General features: G+C 46.4%; 1 protein-coding gene across 7 annotated transcripts in view; it reads right to left on the reverse strand.

Moving 5' to 3' along the window:
* aifm3 (AIF family member 3) overlaps positions 1-12,173 on the reverse strand; it is a 183,116-nt gene that overhangs the window by 53,212 nt on the left and 117,731 nt on the right. For all 7 annotated transcript variants that reach the window (XM_072498001.1, XM_072497999.1, XM_072497995.1 and 4 more), the window contains 3 exons: positions 6,047-6,159; positions 3,664-3,750; positions 2,153-2,244 (listed from right to left, as the gene is read on the reverse strand). In XM_072498001.1, the coding sequence (XP_072354102.1) occupies positions 2,153-2,244; positions 3,664-3,750; positions 6,047-6,159 (292 nt within the window). The remainder of the gene's footprint in view (positions 1-2,152; positions 2,245-3,663; positions 3,751-6,046; positions 6,160-12,173) is intronic.

Below are 12,173 nucleotides of genomic sequence, written 5' to 3' on the forward strand. Positions count from 1 at the left end.
TCTATGACTATGATGATGATGACTTAATAAAGATGGGCCAAGAGGTGGCTTTGACTCCACACATGCAGGAAGCAAATCAGTCCTTGAAACTTTTTAATGGAGCTGCATACTTCCAGTTCAACATGGGACTATTTTTAACTACGGCCAGGTTTCCCCGCCTCAGAAAACTGTGGAGGCAACAAGATCCTGATTACTGTTCGCACTAAGCTGCATGGAGTGCATGGTGCAGGAAAAAAAATAGGTCTTTCACAAGAATTAGTCCCTTCAAGATGTGCACTAATGCAGCGGCACAAAGGAATCCCACAGTGCAACAAACACCTACACACTTTAAAGTGATATTAGAGGGAACGTTGGTCCTGATCCCCATGGATATAATTTTAGAGGACTGCTTGTGGGCGAAGAGGAACAAGAGTGTTTTTTTCTGGGCACCATAAGCTACAATGAAACTCCAACCCCTGTAACTCCACAATTTTCATAATCTCCCCCAACAGCCTGAATCTCCCCGAACTACTGCAATCACTGACCCCATGACCTTCTCCAAGACAACCCGCTCCCTCTCCCCACACATTTCATCCCATTGCTATCTGTCAGCTCCCCCCTCGGATGATCGCAAACCTTCCGAATCACACTCAGCTCACACCATACCTGCAATCTCTCCCCCCACCAGCTAGCCTTGTACCACAGTGACTGGCAAGCACCCAGGGTGGCTTCAGGTGGGTAACCTGGGCAAAATAAAATACATGCATCCCAAAGTCAAAACTCCACAGCTTTTGGGGAAACTCGCTCTTCTGTAATTCCCAACCATAGGTCAGTAAACCGTTCCATAACTTCACCCCAGTAAACCTTGAGGTGATCATCTAATGCCTGTGTGAATTATTTTTCAGCTGTGAGTGGACAGTAGTGTTTAAGTGAAACAACAGTGATTAGGGCCTGATTTTGGTGTAAAGTTCTGGTATGGGAGCACATTGTTTCTGTAATCCCATTTATCAGCACCCTGCTGAATGTCACACTGATTCAAAACAGGATTTAACTCTCCTTCCAGCTTGCCTCATATGGAACTGCGGCAAAGCCAAGGTTATACAAACAGAAGGGAAGAAGCTGAACTAAAGGTAGGGATGTGTAATTGAGCAGTCAATCCTTATTGGCGATTCCCCTTGCCCAGTCTGAGTACAGATCCAGGACCCAATCAATTGACTAAGGAATTACTCTGCTCCCTCTGCCTCCTCCCTGCCCCCCCACCCCCACCCACCCCCACCCACCCCCACCCCCACCCCCACCCCTATCCCCTCCCCTTTACCAATTGGATTTGCAACATTTTTACCGAAGGGGATGAAAAGTGGTGGCTGAAAATACTTACATATATCACGCATTACCACATTGAAATATCCTAACGTACTTCAAACAGATTTAAGGCTTTACGTAATCACCCTCAGCACCAGCAGCCCAGTGGGGAGAGGGCGATGTAGTGGAAATGTGGACCAGTAATACAGAGGCCCAGGCTAATGCCCTGAGGAGCGGGTTTCAAATCCCACCAGGGCAGCTGGTAGCATTTAATAGATCTGGAATATAATGCTAGTCTCAGTAATGGGGACCCTGACAACTATCAGTGATTGTTGTAAAAATCACAAATTTCCTTTAGGGAAGAGAATTGGCCATCCTTACCTTGGTGTGACTCCCGACCCACGACAATGTGGGTGACTCGAAAAGTGGCCTGGCAATTCACTCAGTTCAAGGGCAATTAGGGATGGGCAACAGATGACAGCCCAGCCAGTGATGCCCACATCCCATGAAAGAATAAAGAAACAAAATTGAGACAAGTGTCCAGTTCACTGCGAACTAGGAATGTTGGTTTCTCTTTATTGCCACCACAGGATGTTTAACATTCACCTGAACAGGTGAGTTTGCTTAATTAAATCATCCAATCAGTTTGACCCCTATGATGCAACATCCTGTTCTCAGTCGGGAGGGAGGAGGAGGTCCTGGTGCAGGGTTTGATGCCAGAGGTCAAAGTGTTTACAGTAGAGTCAAGTTGACATTAGCGAATCAATTTGTCCTCCACCACTATGCTTGTTTCTACCTCAGCATCCCAGTCCTCTCCAACATGTGAGGTTAACAGGAAAAGCAAAATGTCACAAACCCATCAGTCAGTTACCTGCTCCCAGTTGCAATTAGTAATTTGTTGTACTCCATCTTGAATCCATCCTTAAAGTGGACCACCTTACTCTTTACATCCACTGACAGCACCTGCAACATAGGGGAGCTGAAGGTCAGTCTGACTCACCACGTTACAGAGGGGATTATACCCTCATTTCTGGCAAGGATTGGTTCCATAGTTTCCCACTTGCTCCTCCTGAGGGTGCTGAACCATAGCTGGCGAGCAGCTCCACAGGCCCCTGTACAAACCTGCGAGTCAGGACAGGATGTGGCTGTGTTGTGATCCCGCTGAAACCAAATAGCCTGTCGATACTCGCTGCCTAGACTTAGATGGGAAGAATGGCCATTCAGATGAAGTAAAGAGGACACCAGTGCCTCTGAAGCTACACTCAAACACCTTCGGGAGAGGGACAGAGAAAGCCGGAGGAAAGAAGTGAAAACACTAGAGCAAAAGGGCTTTCCCCATAACAAAGATCAAGATAGTTACTTTAGGGAGTCGGTTATTGAGTGGTATTACAACGAAGAGCTGCTGGTGAGAGTGGGTGAGTATTACGAGGGTGTGTGAGCATTCAGAGCTATAATGAGAGTGTGGTAGTTTGGGGTTATAATGCAGGAAGGGGGCCTATTTCTAGGGACCTAATAGGGATTATTATTGAGGCTAAAAGAGTGGCCGGGTGTTGTATTGGAGGGGTACAATAAGAATTCAAATATTTTGAGAAGAGCAGGATATTTGGTTATATCGAGGTGGGCTACGAATGCAGGTTAAATACAGGCTGGGCTCATATTATAATCACCCTTGTTAAAATAATGAAACTAAAATCAAGATGCTGATATTATGGCGACTGCGGGTGTTACTAAGGATTATTAAAACAGTGGGGTGTTACTGGGAATGTTATGAGAGTGAGGAGTAACATTGGGATTATGAGGATCCAGAGTATTACTGGGAATTGAAATGAGAGTAAAGGATATTACCGAGAGTTGTAATGAGAATGGAAGCTCTGACTGGGAGTTGCAATGTGGATTGAGTATCCCACTGGGAGTTGTAAAACGGGTAGAGGATATTACTTTTTTGTTAAATTTAGGGTACTACCCAACTAATATTTTCCAATTAAGGGGCAATTTAGCATGGCCAATCCACCTACCCTGCACATCGTGTGGGTTGTGGAGGCGAAACCCACGCAAACACGGGGAGAATGTGCAAACTCCACACGGACAGTGATCCAGAGCCGGGATCGAACCTGGGAACTCGGCGCGTGAGGCAGCCGTGCAAACCACTGCGCCACCGTGCTGCCCTTAAAGGATATTACTGAGAGTTGTAATGGGGTAGGGGATTTTCCTGAGAGTTGTAATGAGGGTAGAGGATATCACAGAGTTGTAATGAGGTAAAGGATATTATTACTGAGAGCTATAATGAAGGTAGGGGATATTACTGAGAGTTGTACTGAGGGTGGGGGCAATGCTAACAAAGAAAATGATACCGCTGTTTGAATAGCTCTGTTGCTCTCTCACCTCTCTCTCCGTTTGCACTTCTATGTCATACTGGGACAAGAAATCCTTGGAACGCAGGGTTATCTGCTCGGTCTGGCACTCGAGGGACTGAAAACACAAGAAATGACTATGAACACTGTGATAGAAACATGCATAATGATCCCAGTCGTGCACTGTTCAGTTCTCCTCTCACAAACATGTCAACCTAGCTCTCTGGAACACATTGTGAATGTACAAAATTTATGTTTTTTGTTAACACAAGATTTATAAAGGAGAAGTGCATGTACAAAGTAACACTTTGCACCTATATTAACTTTCAGAATTAACACCTCTCAAATCCATGACTTCCATCACCCAGAAGGACCAGGGCAGTAGACGCATGGGAACAGCACCACCTCCAAGTCACACATCATCCTGATTTAGGCATATATTACTGAATCTTCATCATCGCTGGGTCAGAGTCCTGGAGCTTCCTACCTAAAGGCACTATGGGTGTATGTTTGTCAACAGATACCGTACTTCAGGAAGAAGACCCACTGCCATTTTCTCAAGGGCAGCAGGTGGACAATAAATTTTGGGTTTATCAGTGACGCCCATATCCCGAGAAAGAGTTAAAAAAAAATATAGCCTTAGATATTAGAAGGGCTGTAGTTACTGCTTGGATGGAGGGGTGGTCAGGCTCAGATATTTGCAGTAGGTTGTAGCTTTTAATTGTGGTGGAAAATGGGAGTTGGGCCCCTGTCATATGCCTGTCAAAAGCCCTGTCCCACTGAAGCAAAATATTAGACAAACACAGAGAATCAAAATAACTGCCATGGAATGCAGGTGGAAAATAGCCTCCTGTCAGTATCAGCTCTGCCTCCAACTCACCGGCATGTTTTATTTTGGAATATGAGGTAATGTGGCAAATAAGATGTAGCTTCTGTTCAGATCCACCTGACTACCCTTTCTGCGCCATGACGATAAGCTCACCTCAGCTGGTATGGTGTAGGAGGGATGTGAGCCCGGCTTCAGAAACAACATGGGAATAAAATCAGCCAGGGCTCCTGTTTCCCCCCTCATCAGAGAATTGGGACGTTCATGGTGATTATTCTAAACAGTTGACAATGTTAAATTGCCTGCCCAATCCCCCCCCCCCCCCCCCCCCCCCCCCCCCGCCCTGCGTACCCCTTACATTGACTTTGATTGAAATAAAACTCGGACATGGTGTATAACTTGTGGCTAATTCAACATTGCCCGTTTCAGAGTGCTGTGATTCTATGGAGATACCTAAACCCCAGACTGTTCTGGAAGCTGAGTCATTGAGTGTATTCAAAGTTGAGTTAGGCAGATTTTTCATCCACAGGGGAGTCCAAGGCTATGGGAACAGGCAGGAACGTAGACTTGAGGCCAAGATCAAATCAGCCATGACCTTCCTGGATGGTGGAGCAGACCCGAGGGACCAAGTGGCCTATCCTGCTTTCTGTGCTCAGGTTTTCTTAGCGTGCTGCTATTCGCGGTGAGTGTTCAGGCTTCCTTGATAATGTGAGTGGCTCATGGCTGTGAAACTCTATTCCCCAGATCTCTGCTGCTTCAGGAGAGGAAATAAAAATAAGAGGAAGCACTGTGCTCATTAAAAAAGAACAAAGACAACAAAATGGCTGAAGAGTAAAATCAATTACAACCTCTAGAAGTACATCAGATTATCAGTGGATGCAGGCAGGAGACCGGTCCCTTTTGTCCTGCGTGGGTCCCCGTGAGCAAACTGCATAGAATATGGGAACGGGACTGGGCTATTCAGGCTTCGGGCTTACTCCCCCATTCAATGAGATCATGGTTCATCTGTATCTCATCCTCATTGACAGGCCATTGCCCCCTATCCCTAGGAAGCTTATCGAGCACAAAACGCAGTCTTGCAAACTCCAAATGTCTCAGAATCCAGAGACGTACGATAGAAGGGAACTCCAGATTTCCACTAACATTTCACATTCCACTGCCGATTTCACTCCTCTCTGGCCTAGCACTAATATTAAGATCTTGTCCTTTATTCTGGATCCCCGCACCCCCCACCCAAAACCAGACAATATTGGCTTGTTCCCAAGTAACTTATCAAATCAGTTCAGAATTTTAAGCCCCTCGATCAGACCCGCCCCCAATCTCCTGTCATCAGAGAAATGCAAGCCAGGTTTATGCAATCAGTCCACATAATTTACCCCTTTTAGCTCCAATATCATTCTTGTTAAATGCAATGCCCTCCCTCACAGCCTTAATTACCCATTCATGGCCATCACAGGCTGTTGCTTTGAAACACTGTCTGTCCAGCATAGACCGGTATTCCCAACAAGAGTTGTCTGTGTCTGTCACCAGTGTGTCACTTTGGGTGGAGATGGGGGAGGGTGGGTTGGTTTTAGATACAGATACAAACCTTACTTAGTTTAGGTCTGTCGTAAGGCAGGTGCATCTCCATGGTGCACATTACAATGCGTTCGGTGAAGCCCTCCTGCCTCAGTGTTTCTGCGCAGACCAACCCTGCGGGGCCTGGGGGTGGGGTGAGGGGAGAAACAAACAATCAGCTCCACTGCGATGAATGAGAGACTATCAACAACAGCAACAACAACTTGCATTCATATAGCACCTGTAATTTATTAAAATATACCACAGCCTTCTCGGCAATGCAGGCATAATTGGCACCAAACCAATGAAGGAGACTTTAGGCAGGTGACCAAAAGGTTGGTCAGAGGTAGACGTTAAGGAACATTTTGAAGCAGCAGAGAGAGAAAGAAATGAGAGCACGAGAGAAAGCAAGAAAGTGAGAGAGAGAGAGAGAAAGCGAGAGAGTGAGATAGAGAACAAAAGAGATAGCGAGAGAGAGTGCAAGAGAGAGAGAAGTGGAGAAGTTGTGAGATTTAGCAAGAAAATTCCAGAGTTTGTGAGCCAGGCGACTGAGGGCACTGTCATCTTGATGGGGCAGTGGAAGTGAAAGAAGTCAAAATTGGAGGGATGTAACATTTTTAGAGAGTTTTAAGGCTTGATAAGTCTATATTGGGGGATCCTAATGTAGATCAGTGAGAACAGGGTGAATGGGCCTTGGTACGAGTTAGGATACAAGCAGCAGTTTTGGACATTTATGGAGGAAGAAAGATTATTTTGTTAAACCAGGCAAGAACTTTAGAAGATATCAGCAGGAAATGGCCAGTCACAGGAACGTGAGAACAGGAATAGACCACTCCGTCTCTCAAACCTGTTGTACCATTGATTGAGAGCATGACTGATCGATACCTTAGCTTCACCCAACCTTTTATACCCACACTTCGCTAAAAGACTATCGACCTTAGATTTTAAATGATGAATTGAATGAGCATGTGTTGCCTTTTGTAGGAGTGCTACATCTCTGCCATCCTTTGTGTGAAGACTTCACTTTCCACTCGTTTACCAAATTTAAAAATCACCAAATTTACTAAATCATCCCCAAACTAAGGAATTACAACAAGACTTTGGGCGGGATTCTCCAGCCTCCCAGCTGTGTATTTCTCAGCGATGGGAGGCAGCACGCCATTCGCTGACGCTGGGATTCTCTGCTCCTGCCGCTGTCAATGGGAATTCCCATTGGTGTCACCCCGCACCGCGAGGAAACTGCCGGCAGTACCCCAGGATCCCACCGCCAGCGAAAGGCCGGAGAATCCTGACCTTCGTTTATTTTGCAACTTTCACTTTAACACAAATCAGAAGCAACGTAAATTAAACACAAATTTACTGACAAATGATACTTCCAATAAATAGGTAAGTTACACTTTAAACAGTCAATACGATAAAGATATTTCCACAAAATGCTATTCTTTATTTATGCCGGGGTAGGTCAGGAGTCCTACCTGACAGCAGCTTTCATCTGCAATTTTCACAGGGTACAATTATCATCAGCATAATGACATACAGACAAGGAACAGGAGTAGGCCATTCAGCCCCTCGGGTCTGCCCCGCCATTTAATAACATCATGACTGACCGGATGGTAACCTAAAAATTGCATCCCCCTACCCCCATAACCTTTCACTCTCTTGCTTACCAAAAATCTATCTACTTCTGCCTTAAAAATAGTCAAAGATTCTGCTTCCACTGCCTTTTCAGGAAGAGAGCTCCAAAGACGCATGACTCTCTGAGATAAATAATTATCCTCATCAGGGGCAGCACGGTGGCGCAGTGGGAAAAACGGATTTCTTCCTGAGGGATTTGCTTCTTCCCCTCACAAGAATTCTGTGTTCCACATTCTGTCTATGTCCGCTGTCTCTTTGCATCTGTATGCTGATTACCTCACCCCCCAGCTCTCCTATCTTAAGCGGTAGTTTCTTTGTCTGTCTTCTCGGTGTCTAGCCACATTGCTTTTGTATCTCAACTTACTTCCTGTTGGTAATGCTTCCAGGTCACATAGACCAACATTTTGTATAATCCAGGAAAATTTCAGTTGAACTCTTTACAATTGATGCAAAACTCTTAGAAGTCCTTTTCATTCATTCTTTAAAACAAATACAGATTCCACAGATATTTGAAAGAAATTACAACTTTTCTTTACTGTTCTTCTTCCAGGTCAGAAGTCTTCACACTCTTGAATAGTCTGAGTTCTGGGGCGTCATTCTCCGCCGGCGGGAGTCTCCGTTCTGCCGGCACCCGGGGGTTTCCCGACGGCGTGGGGCTGCCCCACAATGGGAAACCCCATTGACCGGCCGGTGTTACGGAGACTCCTGCCGGCCGGTCGGCGCAGAAATGTGGCGGGGCGGGTAGGAGAATTTCACCCCTGATTTTAATATGTTCCCTTTTCCTGGACTCTCCCATTAGCAGAAGAGATATCTTTCTATCTACCTGATCAAATCTTTCCTAAATCTTGAAAACCTCAATCAGGGAATGGGGAGATGGTAATGTAATGGTAATGTCATTGGACTAGTTATTTAGAGATCACAGCTAGTGCTCTAGGAAATTCAGATCCCACCATAGCACCTGGTAGAATATATTTTCAATTAATAATTCTGGAATTGAAAGCTAGTCATGGTAATAGCGACCAAGAAACTATCACCAATTGTCAGAAAAAAACATTTGGTTTGGTAATGTCATTTAGGGAAGGAAATCTGCCACCCTGATGTGGTCTGGCCTACATGTGACTCCACACCCTCAGTAATGTGGTTGACTCTGAATTTCCCTCTGAAATAGCCTTGCAGGCCAAGCAATTCAAGGGCAATTTGGAATGGGAAACAAATGCTGGCCTTGCTCGTGACACCCACATCCCATGAAAGAATTTTGCAAAAGGCAGGAAGAACACAGATTTTTCTCAATGGTAAAGAAGATTTCACATTTATCTAGGTTGAACTCCATCTGCCTCTTCTCAGCCCAGCTCTGCATCCTGTCAATGTCTTGTTGTAACCTGCAACAGTCCTCAACACTATCTACAACTCCACCAACCTTTGTGGCATCGGCAAACTTACTAACCCACCCTTCCACTTCCCATCCAAGTCATTTATAAAAACGACAAAGAGTAGAGGTCCCAGAACAGATCCCTGTGGGACACCACTGGTCACCGACCTCCAGGCGGAATACTTTCCATCCATTAGCACTCGCTGTCTTCTTTCGACCAGCCAATTCTGTATCCAGACAGCCAAATTTCTCTTTCTTAATGTGCCTACCATGGGGAACCTTATCTAATGCCTTACTGAAATCCAGGTACACCACATACACTCCCTGATCTTCATCGATGTGTCTCATCACAACCTCAAAGAATTCAATGAGGCTTGTGAGGCATGACCTGCCCTTCACAAAGCCATGTTGACTATCTTTAATCAAACTATGTTTTTCTAAATAATCATAAATCCTATCTCTCAGAATCCTTTCCAGTATTTTGCTCATCACAGACGTAAGACTGACTGGCCTGTAATTCCCAGGGATTTCCCTTTTCCCTTTCTTGAACAGGGGAACAACATTCACCTCCCTCCAATCATCGGGTACTACTCCAGTGGGCAGTGAGGAATCAAAGATCATCGCCAACGGCTCAGCAATCTCCTCCCTCGCTTCCCATAATAACCTCGCGTTTATCCCGCCTGGCCTAGGGGACTAATCTATCCTGATGCTTTTCAAAATTTCCAGCACATCCTTCTTCTTAACATTAATCTGTTTGAGCCTATTAACCTGGTTCACGCTGTTCTCATGAGCTTTTCTCTGGTGCGGAGCCCAATACTGTCATGATATTCAGGTAAACATCATAGCACATACATACATACATACTGATGGACAGATCAACGGACCAATCAACACACACACAACACGACAGCCAATCACAGGCAAGAGCAGACACAGTACAAAACAGGGAACACGACACTTCCTGAGCACTCGAGCAAGGAGACAGCTCAGGGCACAGAGCTCATAGCAAGCCACTCAGACATCCACCATGTGCTGAGTGCCACTACAAGATAGAATTAGGAATAGGTCCACAGATTCAAGGGTTATGATCGAACCTCAGTAAACAGATTACCACTGTAAATAGATGTTTGAAATAAAACTGAGTTGTACCATTCGCAACCGTGTTGGTTCATCTGTGTGGCAGAGCACCCAACACTTCAAATATTGATCCAGATATGTATTTGTATCGTTGCCTCCCCTTAACAAGCCTGACTATTACAGTGTAGTGATCTGTGTACATGGATATTTAAATCTGCTTGGACTTTTCACAGTAACTTCATTGAAGTATAAATGTAAGCCCAATTGTGACAATAAAGATCATTATTATTATCACCTCCGATCAGCTAGGGGAAGTGCTCCTCATCTTCACTCTGCACTCACTCTTCCATCATCCCCCATAATGTCACATCGATCACACATGTTGCCACCTCACAGGGTCCCAACACCCGACCTCCAACCAATATCCGCAAATGCCCGGCACTCCTCATCACAACCCCTCCCTGCTTAAGGACAGTTCCCATGCATGCCAGGTGTCATTGACTTCTGACCCACCTGCTGTTCAGCTCAGATAATCCCCATTTGTGATCCTGCAGAAGAAAGTCACCAAAGAGCGAGAGAAGACAGGCCATGGGATGCCCAAATTGAGGGTCCTGACTCTGTTTGATGAGAGGGCACTGGATTTGCAGGGGAGGAGCAGAAGCAGACATGCACTGAGAGCGAGGTGCGTCTGCGAGAGAAAAGTGAAGAGCCACTGCACCTTCATCCAGGTAACCAGGTTCAAGTGAGTTCTGTTTAGCTCAAACCCTTGACCAGGCCATGTACGAAAGCCATGCCCTTTGTCTTGCAGGAATATCAACAAGAGCCTCGACCATCTACAAGCTGTGGCCCACCAACCACTCTCGACACCACCTCAAAGGAAATCTCAGAGCAAGACATGGCAGAGGCGTCACAGCTATCACCCTCACCATCCACCATTGCAGAGACACACACCTCAGCGGGTGACATTAGTAGACAGGCTTCTGGGTCCCTATCTGGTGAACACCACACAGCTTCTGATGCACATCAGGTGGAGGCAGGAATGTCCCAGGGATCAGACAGTCAAAGGTCTGCTGGATCCAAGGATTCAGCTGTGCCCCAACCAGGAGTCGTGTTCATCCCTCAGCAGCTAGAGATGCAAAGGCAGAGCCGGGAATACCAGGAGGTGGTGTCAGTGATATTCTCGCGACTGCAAGTTTGAATGGAGGAGTCCCAAAACCTTCTGTCGCAGGAGGTGTTGATGGCAACGCATGGCACCCAGGCCAACACTGCAAGGGCAGCGTCCGCAGTGGAAAGCCTGCGGCAAGACGTCAGATCCATGACGGAAGAACTCCGAAGCATGGCTCAGTCCCTGAGGACCTTGGTTGAGGGCTTCGACTTGCATGGTGCAGATGATGGAAGGACCACCAGAACTGGCAGATGACATTGAGGCTTCTGGAGCTCACTCCAGCTTCCCTTCCGTCCCATGGAGTAACCCAGGGGCCCATGTGCACCCAGAGAGAAGGGAATCTGCTGGAGAACATCCCTCGGCCTTCCACCCAGGAGACCCTGGGAAAGTCCAGACAATCTGAAGCCCCCCCTTCCTGAGAGTGGCACAACTCAGGTACAGCAGGCAGAACAGAGTGACGCAACAATATCAGTGCCATCCAAAAAGATCGTCCAGAGAACACCAACAGAGCGTGGAAGGCAGCAGACCACCTTCACCACTGATGTATCGGAAGGGACTTTTTACATCTGCACTTGTCACTTAAATAAATGCTACTGTTTCTCACCATCTCAATGCCTCACATTCTAGACCCCAATGGCAGAGCGCTTCTCCCCATCAGGACAAAGTCCTTCTCATTGCCCCTCAATGTCAGGCAAACGGTCTGGCTCCCTAATTGCAATTGCTTCACTCATAGTGATAGGACTCGGGTCTCATTCAGTGACTCTCGGCCCTAATCCCTCTCTAGAGCAAAGGGACAAAGGATTGAAAGGCAGAACCTCACTCAGACATGAGCCAGGGAATCAGTGTGCTGGCAGCAGACAGACCAGAGTCAGACAAAAGCAGTAGCTGAGGAGCATCACAGACCATTCCTCA

This window comes from Scyliorhinus torazame, chromosome 1 (assembly GCF_047496885.1).
Source record: "Scyliorhinus torazame isolate Kashiwa2021f chromosome 1, sScyTor2.1, whole genome shotgun sequence".
NCBI lineage: Eukaryota > Metazoa > Chordata > Chondrichthyes > Carcharhiniformes > Scyliorhinidae > Scyliorhinus > Scyliorhinus torazame.